This window comes from Ochlerotatus camptorhynchus, unplaced genomic scaffold, assembly GCF_037179485.1.
Source record: "Ochlerotatus camptorhynchus isolate MF236.1 unplaced genomic scaffold, CSIRO-AGI_Acam_v1.1 ptg000067l, whole genome shotgun sequence".
In the NCBI taxonomy this organism is placed as follows: Eukaryota; Metazoa; Arthropoda; class Insecta; order Diptera; family Culicidae; genus Ochlerotatus; species Ochlerotatus camptorhynchus.
This window is the reverse complement of record NW_027040557.1, coordinates 2,503,575-2,523,902: the sequence shown is the minus strand read 5'-3', so window position 1 is coordinate 2,523,902 and position 20,328 is coordinate 2,503,575. Positions and strand designations below refer to the sequence as shown.

At 43.0% G+C, this 20,328-nt stretch overlaps 2 protein-coding genes and 2 pseudogenes across 2 annotated transcripts; 2 read left to right on the top strand and 2 right to left on the bottom strand.

Annotated features, from left to right (window-relative positions):
- Positions 1 to 6,410: 6,410 nt before the first annotated feature.
- Positions 6,411 to 7,962, top strand: LOC135697104 (uncharacterized; annotated as a pseudogene).
- A 305-nt stretch (positions 7,963 to 8,267) lies between these two features.
- Positions 8,268 to 9,169, bottom strand: LOC135697103 (uncharacterized; annotated as a pseudogene).
- A 2,529-nt stretch (positions 9,170 to 11,698) lies between these two features.
- On the bottom strand, positions 11,699 to 13,371 carry LOC135697102 (uncharacterized). The gene is made up of 2 exons (XM_065216689.1): positions 12,227 to 13,371; positions 11,699 to 12,170 (listed from the first exon to the last, which is right to left on the bottom strand). Exons 1-2 carry the CDS (start codon positions 13,369 to 13,371, stop codon positions 11,699 to 11,701), a joined length of 1,617 nt encoding a protein of 538 aa, XP_065072761.1.
- Positions 13,372 to 13,815: 444 nt separating this feature from the next.
- On the top strand, positions 13,816 to 15,627 carry LOC135697101 (uncharacterized). Its single transcript, XM_065216687.1, has one exon. The coding sequence runs from the start codon at positions 13,816 to 13,818 to the stop codon at positions 15,625 to 15,627; it is 1,812 nt and encodes a 603-aa protein (XP_065072759.1).
- The last annotated feature ends 4,701 nt before the right edge of the window (positions 15,628 to 20,328 follow it).

Genomic DNA, 20,328 nt, shown 5'->3' with positions numbered 1-20,328 from the left:
CAATCAGGCTAAGGCCTTGTTGTCCTCTGCTGTCCGAAGAAGTCGTCTCCACTCTACTCGATCCATGGCCACACTTCGCCAGCCTCGTAGTCTGCGAAGGGTCCGCAGGTCGCCTTCTACTTGGTCGATCCAGCTTGCCCACTGCGCGCCTCTTCTTCTTGTTCCTGATGGGTCGCATTCTAGAACCATTTTCACTGGGTCGTCCGGCATTCTCACGACGTGCCCAGCCCATCGTAGTCGCCCATTTTTTGGAATGTGGATGATGGATGGTTCTCCCAGCAGCTGGTGCAATTTGTGGTTCATTCGCCTCCTCCACGTTCCGTCATCCATCTGCACTCCACCGTAGATGGTACGCAACACCTTCCGTTCGAAAACACCAAAGCGTCCTCCGGAGTCCAAAGTAGGCACGATTCCCTGCTATAATGCGTCTTTGAATTTCTCTGCTAGTATCATTTTCGGCGGTCACCAGTGAGCCCAAATACACGAACTCATCGACCACCTCGATTTCGTCACCGCCAATCTGAACTCGGGGTGGGAGGCTAACATTGTCTTCCCTAGAACCTCTTCCTTTCATGTAGGGGAAATGGATATAATGTCGGCCTAAATGCTCCTAATTTAGGCCCATACATAAATTCAGCAATCGACTAAATTTTCAATAGTGACCAAAAATATCCATTGGTACCGTCCCAATGACGCGTTCATCTAGATAAAATTGATAAATAGCAGAATTTTAGTGATGGGCTCAATCTTAGATCCAAAGGCCAACATTAAAGCCTTTTCCCATATTTTGTCATTGATGCGTTGATGGCAAGACCAATCCACCTAGCTTCAGCTTTCAGTCTGATGTACGTTTCCTCCATCGTCTCAAAGTTCCGTGCCATAATGTCAATGTCATCGGCGAAACCAAGGAGCTGGATGGACTTCGTGAAGATCGTGCCACTCGTGTCTATCCTAGCTATTCTGATCACACCTTCTAAAGCGATGTTGAACAGCAGATCTTGAAGTAACCCCCTTCGAGTTTCAAAGGGACTCAAGAGTGTCACCGATACTCGAACAACGCACATCACTCGATCCATCGTCACCTTGACCAATCGCGTCAGTATGCGGATTTGAAATCGATGAAAAAATGATGTGTGGGCACGTTGTATTCACGGCATTTCTGCAGAACCTGCCAAATCGCGAAAATTTGGTCCGTGGTAGCGCGGGCACCCACGAATCCCGCCTGATATTGCCCCACGAACTCTCTTGCAAATAGTGACAGGCGGCGGCATAGAATTTGGGAGAGTACCTTGTAGTACCTTGAGCGCCGGCTCAGCAGTGTGATCGCGCGGTAGATGCAGCAATCCAACTTGTCACCCTTTTTGTAGATTGGGCATACGACACCTTCCTTCCACTCCTCCGGTAATATCTCCTCCTCCCAAATCTTGGCAATTACCCGGCCCAAGTAACAATTTTGGTTTTATGAGGGTTCTGTAGACAATGATTTAGACTTGTAGAATGCTATAAAACCGCAATAAAACCTGCAATCTTACTTTGGGGGTGCAGCGCTCTAGCCAGTGCTTCACCATCGTATTTTAATAGCTCACTTGGTACTTGATCTACACCAGTTGCTTTGTTGTTCTTCAGCCGACCTATCTCCTCATCAACTTCTTGAAGATCAGGGGCCGGTAGCCTGTCGTCTTCTGCGTGTGCTCCAAGGTCTGTTGCAGTGCCACTTTCGTTTGCTGTTGCATCATCGTTCAGGTGCTCGTCATAGTACTGCTTCCACCTCTCAATAACCCCACACTCGTTCGTGAGAAGGTTACCGTCCAAGTTCTTGCACATATCGGCTTGCTGCACGTAGCCTTTGCGCGAACTATTTACCTTCTCGCAGAACTTCCGTGTGTCGTTTACGCGGTACAGATTGTCCATCGCCTCGCGATCTCGGTTTTCCTGCTGACGCTTCTTCCTTCGGAAAACCGAGTTTTGTCTGTTCCGCGCTTGTCTGTATCGCTCCACATTCAATCTCGTGCGGAGTTACAGCATTCTTCTCCTCTACTAACAGTTTGCATTCGCTGCAGCAGTACTACCTATGGCGGAACGGATGTCCCTCCAGCCATCTTCAAGAGAAGCTGCGCCAAGCTGCTCTTTCGTGGGTAGTGCAACTTTCAGCTGCTGCGCGTAGTCTGTTAGTGGAAGCGTACATTCCAGCCTATAGCTGGCCTGATTTTACACCGGCGGGGTGGTCTCGAGCAAGGGTACTTCCCTTCGTTCGGATTTGGGTGAAACAAAACAACAAAAAGAAAATTCAATTTAAGACGTCTATTATTTACGTATCTGTGTTCTCCTCTTCGCTGCTGCTACTGCTGTTCGGTGGGGCCCTTCGATGACGGTCTGGCGGCGGTTCTGCTGCTACAAAGCACGGACTGTGATGAGCGGTTTGCTTCGTGGGCTGCTTAGCAGCTGTCCTTAACACTTAGTGGGGGGATGAGCTGGACTCGTCTGTTGAAACCACCCCGGTGACGTTGGTGACGAATTACCGAATTGCCTACTCGCCGTAGGCAACCCCGGCAGACACCGCAGTGTTTCTGCCCAGGCGAACTCACCTCTGGTATCGCCTGCTTCGTCCTGCATGACGATTAACTGCGGTGGCGAGACTGGCTCTATTGGCTGAGCCACCGCAGTCAGGACGGCGAGTGTCAACCGGATCCTTTATGGTTAGCCGGGGGAGGTGATTAGCTCCTTAGTGTTTAGCTTCCCACAATGGCGATCCGACACTCTGTTGCACTCAACAACATTAATTTTCGTAGCCACGGGGCCGGCTTCCACTCGCGATGAACTGGAAAGATGCGTACTGGCATTCGCGTCACGGCTGGGCAAACTTTTCCCAGGTAAAGTCCGGTTTCTCGGGACTAAGGGAAAAAACGTCTCCGAACGAAAAACCCGCGTAGACTCCACCGTGGCTCGAATTGTTCTCCTTTTTCACAACGTCACAATTACCAAAAACAACAAACCGCCATCGCTCCTGCAACCACGCTCGACTGTTCTGCTTTTATGTTTTCGCCTTCTTTGCAGCGGGAGGAGCTTTAAGGGCCTAATTTTATTTGGGACGCGATACATTTTAAAACGATATTTTTTCCCTATAGAACTAAACTAACAACAACAAAAAACGAATAAAATAACGCGCAAGATTTACAAGTTAAAATTATTCTCGAAGGCATAGTGGTGAGTATGTCGCCGGCCGTGCAATGACAACAAAAACAAAGCATAACAAACACGGCATACGCTCGTGTGAAACACGGCAATATTACACTCGGCGGCAAAACTACACAAAACGGGATAAATTGTAACACGCAGGTTACAAGTCCTGGGCAACTCCGGCGTCCCGTTGTTGCTCAATGTTGGGTCGCGGCGTTCGACTTCGACGGGTGTTATGCACCGTCGAGAGTTTTGAGCACATGCATACTGCAACTAGGTGGTGGTCCGAATCTATGTTCGTACTGCGGTACGTGAGGACGTTGATAATGTCGGAGAATAATTTCCTGTCGATTAGAACGTGATCGATTTGGTTTTCTGTGTGTTGGTCAGGTGATCTCCAGGTGGCTTTGTGAATATCCTTGCGGGGGAAAAAGATACTTTGAACTACCATACCCCGAGAGGCTGCAAATTTCACGCATCGTTGGCCGTTGTCGTTCGATACGGCATGCAGGCTGTTTGGCCCGATTGCCGGTCTATACATTGCCTCCCGTCCTACCTGAGCTTTCATGTCACCGATGACGATTTTGACGTCCCGTTGCGAACAGCCGTCGTACACCTGCTCCAGCTGCGCATAGAACGCTTCTTTCTCGTCGTCGGGTCTCCTTTTGTGTGGCAATGCACGTTTATGATGCTGTAGTTGAAGAAACGGCCCTTAATCATCAACTTGCACATCCTCGCGTTGATCGGCTGCCAAGTCCTTATTTCGTCGCGTAGGTCTGTGCCGATTGTTCCGATCCGTATTTCTTTCTTCAGTATTTGCAACTTTATGTTTTTTCCAGGGCAGCTTGTTGGGCATATCCCAACCCCCTGTCTCGGCGGGGGACCATCGTGCACAGGTCTGTTTAGAGTCCCACGCTGGCACTAGGACCAACAATCAATTCGAAACTAACGATTTTAAATTGGCTCACTACTTGACTAGCCTATTGGTCCCAAGTAAATCGATTAACTTACCCTATTCTAGTCGAAATTCTATTACTACACTATGTTTGTTTTGATTCGCTATGAAAGTTTGACTGATAAAATGAGGGGTTAGTAGATTTTCTAATGTTTCGAGGGGTGCATCGATTAGCTTGGGACTGAAGAGAGTACCAGAGCTGAGCCAAAAAGTTGAGCACGTTTCTTCGGGACCTTCTGGTCTTAGAGTTACCTCTATGCTAGGACGGTGATCAGCCGCTTCTAACATGGATAACAGACGCCGTTTTGTGCCGCACCTCCATGGTGAACAGACGCTCGGGTTTAGTGAAGCATTTCCTTCATCACCGTACTATGGTTACCGCGCCAGTGTTCGCGTCGCACCTCTTCACTATGCTATTGCCGAACTGGCAACATTGCCCAGGCTACGCCACCCAGCTGTGTCCATGTTTCAGCTAGTAGTCTTTTGTTATCATAGGACTCGAGGAGGCGTGAAGTAGGAAATTGTGAGGACCAGAGCTAGGTATTCCGCTCTTTACAGGTTGTGAACTCACTGTTGCCCAATTAATAAATTGAATGACAATTAATTTAAGAATAGATATTTGAAGATAAATTAGAGAAACTAACAAAAGTATAATTTAACGAAAACGTCTACCGTTACATACTTCCCGAATGTAGTGACAAGTCGCAAGATCCGGCCAAAGTGTCATGTGACTGGATGAAGGGCAGAATTCGCGTCTGGAGCGCGCTTATCCGCAAAAACAATTTTGAATCTGCCAGGGACACCTTCTCGAGCTTTCACCTTGTAAATTTTTAGTCCTGGAAGCCCTCCGAAGTCGGTCTTTAAAGACTTGGTCAGCAGGTTGTCATACGCCCACACAAAACAACATAACCATCGGGTACGGGAAGTCTTCCCTACCCGATGGGGATGTTGATTTACGTAGACGAGCCTTGTCTAGAAATCATCAAGAGAAGTCATTGTTTGCAAAAGCTGTTACGCCCTAATTCCAGCTCTATCTAGATACCTGAGTTGCTTCTGATGGACCTCATGACCTTTCCATCGAGCTGATGGCTTGGCAGTTTCACTCCGACGTATTTGAGGCTTTCGATTCGTCGTCAAGAATTCCCTGTACGTTTTGAGGACGCTCCATATGGTTTTCTAGGCAAATTCAACACTTAAGCCAGCTTGGACGCGGACCACGATGGATTTTCCAAATGACCGTACACGATTTTTTTTTTCTACGCTCCTCTTGTATGGCGACTGTCTCCAATACAAGAGCGTTCTATGAACTGAAAAAAAATACACTGCTATTGTTGTTATCAACAAATAGACGCCAAAAGCTTCCGAAAACGTCCACTAGGAGCGCTGTAATAAGCAAACAAGTTTGTTCCATTACTAAGTGGGCCATGGTTTATTCTCCTAAAGTTCCTAATAATTCTTTGAAATGCTCCTCATAATTTAATTGGAACTCTCTTTTTAAGGGGAGGTTCATTTGGATTTGGCCAAAAATCGTGCAAAATTTTCCGATTTTTTTGTGGGAAAACGAAAAGACATACAAAGTTGTGCTATTGAGTTTTAATGCGTTATACATTTTCTTTTCTTGGATCTTGTTCTACAATGCTACCGACGCCAGGAAGGCAACTCCCACACCTGGACCCTACCTATCGACCCATCAACTCATGAACCGGGGACCAACGACTTTACTTCCCCAGAACATCCCGACGGCGCCGACAGGGATTGAACCCAGGCCTGCTGGGGTGAGAGGCAATCACGCTTACCACTACACCACCGGTGCCGCTAATGCGTTATACATTGATGACTACAAAATGTTTTTTGTTTTTGAAAAATTCAAAATGGCGGATCTCGTCGGCCTCTGCGCACGAAACAGTGTCCCCTGCTGTCAATTGTAGGGCCTTCCGTGGTAAACTGAAATAAGTAACTGTCATATATTATGAAAATACATAAAATTTCCTACGGCATATACCTAACCTAAACAAATTTTCAACGAAAAAAACCTAACTTTTTGGACATTAAAAAAAAGTTAATTTTTTCTCTTTTTTTACTTTATATTGCGCTCTTTTCCCTTAAATGGACTGCACAGTTTGAAAGTGCAACCATGCATACGTGTGATTAGAAGTGCTATCTATCAAGTTCTGGCATGCGCTGTTTTATTTATGACATCTGTCATTGTTTGTTTTGATTTTTCATAGCTGTTCGTTTTCCGTCGATTTTGTGGAAATTGATTATTTACAATAGGAACATGGCCAACGTAATCCTACAGAATGTTGAAAATAAAAGAGCTAGCACGAATACTAAGTAGGGGAATTTACGTATTCTCGTCAATCTAAGCAGCGTCTGCACTTCTACTAGCATTTTCTCAGCGTCACGCACATATATGATGTGTCTGTTTGTTTACATTCATCTGCTGCTTGCTTCTCTATCCATTCCAATCGACAGAATTTTTCAAAACGTTTTGAAAGCGTTTTTACAACGCTCCAAACTTCTCAGGTGAGTGTGACTATTGTCGGCAGCCTCTTTTTCTTCGGCAACCTTCCCATTACAACTGCGTGTTAACCAGCTGTTCTATTATCGGCAACTCGAAATCAACCCCATTTTGTAGTGCGTATGCTTTATTTGAAGAAAAATGTAGCATTACTGGATTGCTCGATCGTTCAAATATAATCAGATTGAAGCTGAAAGGCTAAACAATCGTTTGGACACATTCAGGGAAGTGCGTTGATGGGAAAACATAGTGAAATTAACGTTTAAATTTTGGTTGCCGAAAACAGTCAATGGGTGCCGAAGCCAACATTTACCCTATCATTGCCTTTATGGCTACTATTTCCTCGGGCTAACAAGAGCCAGGCTTGCCGTAAGAGCAAAACAACAATCAGTGGCTGGATAACATCCTACGAGGAGAATGGACTACTTTCCTCTAAGCAGCGGGAGCAAGTATTCCGGAAATTCAGTACACGACAAAGGCAATGGATTTTGGACCTCTACCATCAGAACCCGATTCTCTACCTTGAGGAATGTCGAGATCTTTTCTACCAACGGTTCCAGATCAAGATTAGTGGATCATCTATCTGCAGAATTTTGCATGCTGAAGGATTGACGTGGAAGGCTTTGGAACGAAGGGCCATCCAAATCAAAGAGCATGAAATTCTCCGTTACTGCTCAGAACTAAGTTCTTTTGATTGGGATACGTATCAACTAGTATTTCTAGACGAAGTGTCGTTGGATAACAGAAGCATCTTGAGGAATCTTGGCTACGGGATCAAGAGGAAACGACTCGTTTTCCGGGGTGAATTTGTGCGTCGTCCCAGGGCATCATTCTTATGTTTTCTGGGTTTGCATGGTGTGTTGGACTGCTTTGAAACAGAGGGAACATTCACCCGGAAGATATTTTTTTAATGTTGTCGTGAATTTGCCCTAAAGAACCACAAAGTACTTCAATACCCAGGAAAGAACTCTGTATGGATAATGGATGGCGCTCGCATCCATTGCGATGCCAACATCATTCTGTATTTTCGATCCATAGGCATCATTCCAGTGTTCCTACCTCCTTACTGTCCCTTTTTCAATCCGGTGGAAATGATATTCGGCATGATGAAATCACGAATTAGGAAAGTATACGTAGAAAATCGAAACGAAAACCTGTCCCATTTGGCTCTAAAACATTTATGGGGTTGGAAAACTATGATTGTACCAAAATTTATCATCACTGTGGATATTCACCGGGTGGAGTCTTTAACCCTTCAGTTGGGTTGTCGCAAAATGCTGGGCAGCCAAATTATGCTAAAGGAGAGTGAAGTTAACAAAAGTGTGAGTAAAACGGCTTTATTTGAATAAAACTGTTCCGGTACAAAAATCACGTATGTATTTGAAAATGATGATTCACGAATGATCAATATCATACATATCCGAAACGTTTTCTGCAAGGGAACGGCTTACTTCAATCTCCTCTGGTCTGATAGAGTCCTGCATTGCTGAAACTAGACTCGAATTGATCGATGATCGAGCCCGCAGTGCACTAATGCGGTGCTTTACCCTCTGTCCCAGTGCAATCAATTGGTCGGCCTCTTCTTCCAATACTGTTAGCTCCGTTGAAAATGCGTCATTGATGGTGCTGTAAACAGATAGCCCATTTCGAGTACTTTCCAGCTGCACAGCTTCGGAAATAGGTACAGACCTGAAGAACTTAATTATGGAGTACGGAGGTAACTCTGCCATTCTTCGTTCCCGTTCGTGTGCTGGAGCCGTGTGGATGTAATTAGCCCACAGCTTCCACGCGCTAGCGTGACCGGTAAACTGTCTTCCATGCAACTCTCGAAGCTCATTAGCCAACACGGAGAGAGACTGGTTGTTGGGAGCACCCGCTCGATCAGTATCCTGAAACTGCACCAATTGTTTGTTGACCAAATCCCACAGCTGCTTGCACGATACAGCCGTTGAGTAGATGTGTACATGCACTCGTATGTCCTTCGTGTTCCAGCTAATCAGCAGTTTGCTGTCAATTTGGTCAATGTTTATTCGTCTCCGATTCTTATTCTGCATATAAACGAATTTCGAAAAAACGAAACTATCAGCCCAGGTAGGAACCTGACTTCCATTATCCTCGATGAAAATAACTTCACTACAAATGACCGGCTTCACAATTGTCCACACACTTTGCAGAATCTCCTCTACTGTATCACCTTACAGTATTTTTGAAGCTATCAAGCTACCGGATGTTTCTCCAACAAACCTACGCTTGAAGAATGATCCACACAGCGATAAATTATGTTTCCTTTCGCTTTTGCCCGTACTTTTCGCAGGCTCGTCAGGTTTTCCTCCATTCGTGTATAAGTTTCCTGCAGCGTCATCATGACCCAAAGGAAGAATCAGAGGGTCACAATCATCGTCGAGAGCTTCAATGGAGTATTGGTCAGAATTATCATCAAAGCTGACGTCGTAATCCACTTGATTCATAGTGTCCCGATTCTCCTGATCCTCAGCGTTAGCCTCGTCATCGTCCATGTTGCTGCAAGCAAACAGTATCAAAAGTTGAATCAGTCAATGATCAAAAGATAATAAAAACTTAATTTTACCTGGTAATCGTTGCTACTACAATATTTATTTCGACAACAATTTTCAAGCGCACAATTCCGAGGCAGCAGGAAACTTGAAGAAAACAACAACAATCAAATTTCAACTCTGTTTTGTTTCTGTTGACAATCTGAAGGATCGCTTCTGGCAGTGTTGCCAGGATGTATTGTGCATAAAAAAATTGTAAATTGTAAATCCAAAAAAGTTTTTTTTCTTTGTTATGATTTGTAATGACGCAAAAAACAATAACAAAAGATTACAAAGTACATGGGATAATTGTTGCGTGCAAATAGTGAATGCTTAGCACTTATATTCAAGCAAGTATTCAAGAATTTGTTAAATTATTTATCAATACGATATCAAATCTTTTCTGGCAACAATATAGCACAAGGATAAATTGTGATTTGAGAAGTGTGTTGAAAATCCAACTTTCAATGCAAACTGCAATAATTATAAAAAAACAATTTTTCATGCCAATTATAGGTAGAGTAGAGAACTACTTCGGCCTAATCGCCCATTTTGGGCCTATCGAGCAGAAAACTTCAAATAAATCTATGATTTCAGAGTTAACAAGTCAATTATGCGTTTGGTACGATACTTTAGTTAATAAGCTACCGAACGAAGTCAATGAGAACGCATGTTATGAAGGTTTGCACCCATTATTTCCAAAAACAAAAGAAGCGCTACGACCGAATCAATTTTTATCTTCATCCGATAGGCCGAAGTGAATTCATTTGCGTTTCAATTGCGTTTCAATGCGTTAGGCCGAGTTTAAAATCCGTAGGCCGAGTTTGGCGTCAAGAAGCAGTGTTGGACTTTTGACAATATCTCAACGATTGGTTTCTCTTTATCAAATCTTACGGTACGTACGGAAAGGTAAATAAATTTGGTAGCCATCGGTAATAGTAACATTCCGTTTGGTGCTAAACTGAACTAGATTAAGAAAGACTAAGTGTGGGTTATGCTTAATAGGCCGGAAATGCGGTAGTTAACCCTATAAGCCGCCGTAAAGAAAAGTATTCACTATGTTTGAATGAAGCGAATCGGATGAATAGAACAAGACTTATCATTGACAAGAGTTCTCAAAACATGGTTCCGAGAAAAACGCGTTTAATGTTTTTGGCGTGACATGGGTCCGTTCGAGACGCTCTAACTCGAAAAATACGTATTGTATCGGAATATCCTTTGACACATATGTAGTTTTCATTTTATGTAAAAAAAAATCGATTTTTTCGACAAAATCTAAATGAACCTCCCCTTAATTTTCTAAAAAATATCACCTGAATATCCTTGGAATTCCTTACAATTTTTCCTAAAAATTTTGTTGGAACTATCATCAGAATTCTGAATTCAATTTCCTTGGAAATTCCTTGTAATTACCTAAATTTTTTTTCTCTGGGATCCATTCCCGTCCGGTAAAATGTGGAAGTGCTTCAAAGAACACTAATACCCCGTTCACATTACAGCGTATATCACGTGATATATGCTGTCTTGTAATCAGCACTCATACATCTAGTTTTCATTGGAAATCCTATGTATGAGTGCTCATTGCAAGACAGCCTATATTACGTGATATAGGCTGTAATGTGAACGGGATATAAGCTGAGAGCAGGCAAAATGCTAATATGCTATAGGCAGTAAGCTTGAAATGCCATGTAGCAGTAATACAAATGATATGTTTAAGCACTGAAAACAGTTTATTATTTGTTACAGAGTAGTATTTGAAGTCGTGAATTTATTTTGAGAAATCGCGAATGTAAAGCTTCAAATTTTAAAAATCGTATAACAGCCCTGCATTTTGTATATTGCCGCTTTATTTTTTTATAGGCACCCTAATGTATACATTAGTTCCTAATACAGTGTTTAGAATCCAGCTGCGGAATGGCTTCATGCTTTACAAAGGCTCTGGACAACGTTAGAACCATAGCGCGATTCGTGAGAAATCATGTTTAATTTTTTATTGCAGTCACTTCAACACTTTTAGATCATTCCTGACTTATCCTGGGATGAGATTTGAATTTGTTCAATATAGTGATAATTCAACACATCAGTGAGTGTATTGCCTTGGTCTGTGATCGCGAGAAATTTTTCCTCGATCCCATTTTTTTCCAGGAGTCGATATTTTTCCCTACACGTATGCACTACCCGCGGATCATTTTCGGATTAAAAATTATCCACCATCAATTAGGTCACACTGGTCAGTAAATAATTGTACATATGACTGTAAAATGCAACCTCTACTGTGTTAACATAACAAAGGCAGGTATGATGCAAGGTAGCTGCAAATTTATTGAATTTCATTCACAGCTTGTCGTTACAAAAAATGCTGATTTATCATATCAGCTTAAAAGATCTGCACCGGACCAAAGAGATCCACCTAATGCATTTCTTCTAAACCACAAATTGGATCCCAAGTCACGCGATGTCCTTTTGTCCTATTTCATCCCCGTTTGCCATGCATTAGGGCTCAATTAAATGTCGCAACATGGCTTGCAGTGCCGCAAATCTCGGTGAAACCAGTTCCAGCAAAAACACCACCAAGCTGACCCCGATAAAGCACCCGTACAGCTGAAAGCACCCAGCCAGATGCCGAGTGCTCAGCTGGCTCGGTTCGGATTTTTCCTTTGGGCGCGAGAAAAATTCATAATCACCGTACCGTTTAACCCAATCGCCTACCAGTCCGGATGGTACAATCATCCGCACCTGTTGGTCGAACACATCTCGCAAGATGGACCTCTTGGGATAGTACAGCCCCACCGGGAAGACCGACACGTGTTCCCTGGCGATGTGAACGAAGCGGCTTCTTGGATTAACTCGATTGTTGTACGCCACCAGATCCATCGGACTCAGGATCACGCCATCCGTGAGCCCCAGGCCGAGTTGGGCGACCTTGTTACCCAAGCTGTCCTTGCCCGGAGGGATGATGATCGTTCTACGGTAAGAGATTGTTATTGATATCTGCAGATGATAAATTCGACGGACACTCACCGGCGGACGATGTTGGGATTGTGGACGAAAAATCGCGTTCCGATGTCGACCATGTAATACCACAGCCCAGAACGATCAATTTCGGCCATCGTCTTTAGCGGGGGATATTGCATAGGTTTCTGGAGATATCGGAACAGTGAACCCTGATAGAGGCTACCGATTATGAAGCAATAAATGACCCAAAGTAGAAACAATGTTCGGGCAAAGTTCCTGACGGGGGGGCGCGGAATCGATCCTCCGTATAAAAGTGCCACAGCGTTCAGGAACGGAGCTGACACGCCCCTTCCGTACACGAAAGCTCGAACGGTTCGGTTAGTGAAACTCAAGGCCAGGGTGACCAAGCCCGCCATGATCAGAACGAAGGCTACCATCTCCAGGACCGATTTTTGAAACGGACCGAACAGTTTCTCGAACGCCGTGTACGGACGCCCATGTGGAACTGCAAACAGAATCCTACTGGTGTAGTGGGATATTCCGGCCTTGAGATAGCGATACCGATCCGGATCCATGGCCAAACACCCGATGGCGAAATCGACCTCCTCTTCCTGAGCCATCTTCATCAGGCCGGTACTGTTGCCCATCGGTCGAGCGAATCCCCACTGTCCGGGAGAATTCTTCCAATGTAAGGTAAAGTTCAGTTTATCCGCGAGCACTTGCATCAGGTCTCCCTCGAATCCACTGACTTGAAAACTCCCGTCCGATCGCATATCGCGGTAGATCGTATACGGTTTCGCTTCGAAAGTACCTCCGAAAAGTGTACAACCGTGGAAGTTTCTCAGACGATTCCAGTAAAATACCATTTGGCTGAAATCCCATTCGGTGGTGGTCAGGTTGAACAACAATTTCGGCCGTATCCTTCGACACTGACCTTCCCGGTACGGAAAGTAAATGTACACCAAGATGTGACCACTGCGCTCCAGGATTACGTTGACATTCACTAGCTGCAGTTTCCATAGGTGGATCAGAATATTTTCTACGGTACCATCGGGTGGATCAGGTTCACTGATTACAATAAGATAATATCCGGATGGGTCGTATCGACGTGGGCCCCTCTGGGCGAAAAGTTTGCCGAGTGCTTTGTATCCATCGAGTAAAACGACGTGGTAGAAACGCGGTTGAACAACCGCAGTACTGACTAAGCACATCGCTATTCGACCTTGGAGGTTCTTCAGAATGCCATCAACTAGATCTCGTTGGCGGTAGAAAGCTCTCTGGCTGGTGCGCGCCTGGTCTAGATAAATGGCTTCGTAGGGGTGAGAAAAGTGCTGCAGAAGTATGCTGACGATGGTTCGAGAGAGGCGATCATTGTCCGCAGCAGTTAGGTGGTAGCCAAACAGAATCACTATGAGTAACTGACTGTGAAACATGATGAACTACGAATGATAATTGACGGCTTCGATCATAGGCTTAAATTAGGATAGACAATAGACTCTAAATAAAACCGAACAATAGAAGCTAATTACATTAAAATGTCCCTGGTAGTGACGTCAATTTGTTCTACATCGCTAATCAATTAGCCTAAGAAGTGTATATTTAATGGTTCAACGCATCACGAGTTCCATTTTAACTCAGAGAGACCATTGGGAAACATGAAACTAGTTCTGATTTCGCTTATCGCCATTATGGACTCCAGTTTTGCTACAGTCCCCAGCAGTACGGGTGCGACATCGCAGTTGATTACCGAAATCATCGACGAGTACTACGTTCTGCGTCAAGTGCCGTTGCTGTTCGCAAGTGAAGCCAAGCATATTCAACTGGACCTGATCGACGAAATCATTCCAAATTTGCGCTACCCTAGAGTAATTCAGCTTGATCCCACCGTCTGCGGATATTCGTCGTGGTCTTACGCTATATTTTTCCTGGATAACTACGAAAGCCTCAAAACACGCATTAGCCAGTTGAACTCGGATCGGTATGATCTCTTCGGATACTATACATTTGTGTTCTATCACATCAACAAAACGGATATTCTGAACACGTTCAACGCCCTCTGGAAGCTCAAAATCATCCGTGCCGTACTCATCGTAGTTAGCGATGATAAACCGCAAATATACAACTACTCTCCTTACTCGCAAAACCGTTGCGGGAAACCTACAGTTCAGCACGTTCAGAACCGGGCATCTACCGAGCTATTCATGCAACATCTGAACGATTTCTACAGCTGTCCACTCCGATTAGGCACCTTCCAGTCACCTCCTTTCGTCAATATACAATCTCCAGGACCGAACCGTCCAGTCGTAGTCAGTGGCTTCGAAGGAGATCTCGTCACCATGCTCTCTGTCCAGCTAAACTTCAACCTAACTGTAGTAACTCCTCCGGACAATGCCGAATGGGGTGAAGCTCGAGCCCAAAATAGCACCGGTTTGATGGGAGTCCTACAGGCTGGATTAGTGCACTTTGGAATCGGTTGTCTTGGTATAATTCCCCAACGGAACGAAATCCTCCAGCCTGGTAGACCGCATTACACCTCTCGCATCCTGTTTGCCGTTCCAGATGGACTTGCTTGGACTTCCTTCGAAAAGTTATTCAGACCGTTCCAAAGCTTCGTTTGGTATTCGTTTGGTGGCCTGATTGGCGGTATGGCTGCTCTTGCACTGTTCCTGAAATTTGCTCCGGATACAGTTCGGGACTTCATCTATGGAAAGGATAGTCGAACTCCTTTTCTGAATTTCTTCAACATTTACTATACCGGAGTACTGCATAAACTTCCCAAACGGAACTTCGCACGAACGCTCTTAATCCTCTGGATCCTACACTGCTTTGTAGTCCGAAGTCTGTACCAAGGATTGCTGTTCAAGTATCTTCAAGCGGAATCCAACCACAAGCCGGTAGAGACAATCAACGAAATTGAGCAATCTGATTTGTACTACTACATCTTCAAGATGTCCGAGCGATTCTTCCAGAATAATTCCCGCGTGCTGAGTCGCGTTCGGCTCTTGAAACCCGGAAACGACACCATAAACGTCCAGATGGATGCGCTGTCCACCAGGAAGCTTCGGGATGGTGTTGTGCTGGTTACCCTCGAACATCTGGCCTACCACAACACGCTCCGATTGGAAAAGGGCTTCGTGCGATGCACCCGGGACGCGATCAGTTCGTATCCCATGGTTATCTATTATCCGAAGCGGACGTTCTTGGTGCGGGTTCTGAACCGGGTCATCGGACAGATCGAAACCGCTGGACTGATGGAGTTCTGGGTGCGACGGTATGGAAACTATAATTTCTTTCCGAAGATGATCACAGTGGGACAACCGACGGCGCTGAGCAGTCATCATCTGATGGGATGCTATCAGAGTGCGTGCGTTCTGGGGATTCTAGCCTGTGGGGTGTTTGCGCTGGAGTTGGTTTCGGTGAAGATTGCTATTCTGAGGAGGTTTCTGGAGTTTCTTGCAGATAAGTGATTCGGCGAGGTTTTGTAATGAAAAGCAGACCAAAAAAGCACGTGAATGCATAGTTGCTACAAGATGGTCAATATAAATCGAAATCTACTTTGATACATTAATTTCCTGTCCCAATATCCATAAGCTTCTATGTCGGAATTTTTAATCAATATTAAATCAAGCTGAACATTGCATTAGGTCCAGATTCTCTTCGTCGACTTTCTCTTTGTATCCACACGGCCATCTTAAGACATTTCCAGGTATTTTCAGCACACATATCGATAAAGCAGCTGTCATCTACCATCTAATACGACGAACACAACAAGAAACGGTTATATGCTCATGTTATTAACGAAAGAGAAAGTCGACGAAGAGAATCGATCGGATAATGCACTGGTCCTTTGAAGTTTTTATGGGAATTACTATGGGAAATGTGAACTTTTTTGTTCTCATCGTTCTAGCAACCGGTGGAAACTAACGATTTTATATTGCCTCACTACTTGACTAGCCTATTGGTCCCAAGCAAATCGATTAACGTACCTTATTCTAATCGAAATTCTAGTACTACACTATGTTTGTTTTGATTTGCAACCTGACAGAAGTTCCTTGGTATAGGAAGTGACTGCCGAATACGTTCCATTCAGACGACATGCCAGTAGGTTCTTCAATGCTGTTGTTTTTACCGCATCGTCGATTTCCACTACAGGGACAACATTTGTAAGATCGCTTCAAGATTGTTTTTTAAAGATTTTTATGGTTTTGAGTCTATACATTTTGGCGTTTTCCAGATGTGCACTAGTAAAATATTTTCCTTTATTAAAAAAATGTAAAAACCGATCTAATTCCAAATATTTTTTTTTTATTTTACTGATGAATTCAGCAAAATGGAAACCGTTTACCGAAATTCAGTTATTTTTTAAATTATTTAAATATTTATTTAATTCATCGGTAATCATGTTCCGAAATTGTCGTTAAAATTTGACAGTTGTTAGAATTTCTGTATTTCTTTCTTTCTTCTTTTTCGCATTTCAAGCTTATTGCGTATGGCATTATTAGCTTATTGCGTGCTCTCAACTTAGTGTTCTAGATGCACTTCCACAGTTATTAATTGAGAGCTTTCGATGCCTGTACCATTTTTGCATTAGTATAATTGTGTGGCAGGTACTCTATGCCCAGGGAAGTCGAGACATTTTACAACCCGAAAAATTCCTAGACCGGACCGGGAATCGAACCCAGCCACCTCCAGCATGGTCTTGCTTTGTAGCTGCGCCTTTGCCGACTGAGCTAAGGGAGGTCCCTTCTGTATTTCTTATTTCTCGGAAAACTGAACTTTTAACAAACTTTTAAACGAAATTTTAGCTGTTGGATTCTTGGCAAAACAAAATTAACGTCTTCGGCGAAATAAATTAACTGTGTACACTGCCGATGATAAGTTTAAGGACACCCCAAAAAACCATGCAAATATGTTTTGTTCAATTTTTGATCTCCAAAGGTTATTTGAATGGTATGAATGGTATAGCATAAGTGTTCTACTACTACTTTTATTTCAAAATTTGGCCAACTCAATTCTGAGAAAATCAGTCACGATTCTTCAGAGTAAATTTTGAAAAATATTGTAACTTTAGGTGAACTTTAGCACAAAAAATTTGAAATGCCTTTCAAATGATCTTAAGAGAACGAAAATTGGACGTAACATAACAGAGATATGAACATAACAAATCTGTCGTGTTTTTTTTTTGGGGTGTCCTTAAACTTATGCTCTGGTGTGTACATGAAGTTTGAGCAATTTTAGTAGAACGCTTCTTATTTGAGTGCCCATGTTCAAACTGTTATTCAAATCAATTGAAATTTTGTACATTTGTAGCTAAAATATTGATCTTTAAAACGCCGTTGATTTGACTAAATTTTGCACACGACCAAAACAAGTTTTATGAGAGAAAAAAATCACAATTTTATTTAATTTTGTCCGGTACTGTAGTTGGATAAATTTAGGCTTTCACACGAAACAGCACACTAGATTATTTCCAAGAATGAACACCGAACTTTCATGAGTAGTTTGATACAATCTTCTGACGGATATCTACTTTTTAATCGGAATGTCACCTATGCTACTAGCGAGCAACCATCTGAAAAGCACCCGAACGAAAAAAAAACCCAACGACCTGTTCCAATCGAATTACATCGTCACGGTTTCCAATTTCAAATAATAAAAAAACAGTGTCGTAATTTAAATGACTAGAATTGTAAGTCAAGCCCCTTCTTGAGTTGAACAACTCTTGTCTACGTAAATCGAAATATGCTTTAATAGCACTCTGAGAAAACCGGATATCGGATTCAATCGTTTTTATAAGCACATTAATCAACCCATAGGTTTTGACTTTTGGGCATTCAATGGTTGATCAATCTGTACTATTATTATTCTTCAGGGTTCAGAGATGGTTGATAATGAAAAAAATATGCATCAAAGGCACTGCTACTCAAAATCGGAAAAACGTAGCCCAGGAAACGCCTAAATTTATGTATCTCCTATGTGATCATCGATGATCAACCGATGGTTTTTGTGAGTTTTGATAATTTTTACCGATTGGATATACTTAAAATTTAGCAAAAATCAAGATTAATGATTGTTGGAACTAACTCTTTGATTAATTTGGAGACGCAATAGTTGATGACATGCGAAATCAATCATTCATTCATTCTTAGGTTTATATTGTAGCATGATAATGTGACTTCTAAACATACATGATTTATAATTAATTTGATTCTTAAAGTTTGGACGAGCCATGCTTTTGAAGTGTATTTATATTTATTTCCACTGGTGTATATGTATGCATGTATTGACAAACCAACTCCCACTGTCTGCCAGTGGCATTATGCATAAAACCTCCCTGCAATCAGTGCAATCATATGTCTTATGACTGCAAGAAACTTGGATCTGAGAGTTAGGATGTTACACCTCTACTGCAGATCCAATAGCCTATTTAAAGAACGCAAGCATTGCGAAGCCATGTCCACACACGATAAGCCCCGCCCCAATAAATTATCGATGCTAATAAACCACTGATAATGTATTGAAACTTTCAATCAAGCAGAAGTGCAATTCTTGTTTGACGTATTTAATGAGCATCAGTTAACTGCTGTCTTCCGGAACTGAATGAAAATCAAATTTAATTTTGTTTAATCGGCCATTTTTTTTTTTTTTTCCTTTGGTTTGTTTTTTCCGTCGATCTTGTTTTCCGTGCTGAGCACCAATGCTACCGACGTGCCAGGAAGGCAGCTTCCACACCTGGACCCTACCTATCGACCCATCAACTCATGAACCGGGGACCAACGGCTTTACTTCCCATCCGAAGGAAGGCGTGATCAGAGATGTTATGCCTCAGAACATCCCGGCGGCGCCGACTGGGATTGAACCCAGGCCTGCTGGGGTGAGAGGTAATCACGCTTACCACTACACCACCGGCACCGTTGTTTAATCGGCCATGTACAGAACGTTATAGTCGATGGCGTGGTGCTGATGTACTCAATATTATTCGGCTCGATCCAGTTTTACTAAGTGGAAGGCATTATTTTGCAGTAGCAGAGCCGATTGGTTGTTGGGTAGGTGAGGAGTCATTTCCAAAGGTCCCACTTCAGCTTCAAGTGAAGTTCCACTTGGAATGGTCTGAAGACAATCACTCACTATCAGGGTTGCTTCCACTCACTTCGATGTCAACAATGTTTTCCGAAATTATGAAATTATTAGATGTTATAATGATATTTTGAACTTATAGGTTACTAAAAGAGGTTAACCATAAAACCTGTCAATTTCGTTTTCAGAGAGTCACAATAAGCGAATGAACGGTCACGAATCGTAAAAATGCTGATTGGGACTCTCTGAAGGCGAAATTGACAAGATTTATGATTAACATCTTTTTATACTTACAACCCTTAATTAATGAACAAATTAATGAACGATAACCAAAATTTTCGATCTTTTCCATAAATGGTTTGGATGATACCCCGCAAAATTACCATACAAATTTTATTAGGGAAGTACAACACATCATTATAACATCTAATGATTTCATAATTCTTTAAACATGTTTTATAGAAAGGTGAGTGGATGCAACCCTGATAGTGAGTGCTTATCTTCAGTCCATTCCAAGTGGGTCTTCAGTTAAAACTGAAGTGGGACCTTTGGAAACGACTCATCACCTTCTCAACAATCGATCAGCGTTGCTACTTCAAAATAATGCCTTCCACTTAGTTGTGCTCATTGTGTAATTGTGGGTTTTTACCAACTGTGAGATAGATCATAGAGTTGGAATTAGAGAGGGAAGTACCTCCAGCCCAGCCTATCACGCTTTGTTACATTATTATGTTGTTAATGATCGCACCGCATCAATCCGACACAGGGATGCCAGGTGTATTTTGAAAAAATCTTCATAGAAATGAACGAAGACACACCGTTATTCTTCAAATGTGGGGGTGTTCATATTCACAAAAAAAAAAGCCTTTACAGAAGTTCTGGTAAGTTAAGGAAACATAACTTGGTTTCAGGGAACTACGTAAAACTTCAGGGAGCGTTGAAGATCTTCAAAGAATTTAGTAGATCTTCAGGAGGCAGCGTAGCACTTCAGGGAACTTCGCAGATGTTTCGGCAACCGTGTAGAAATTTTGGAAGCTTTCTAGAATTGCTGTAAAGTTTAGGGATCTTCGAATAAATTCATTGAACTTCGT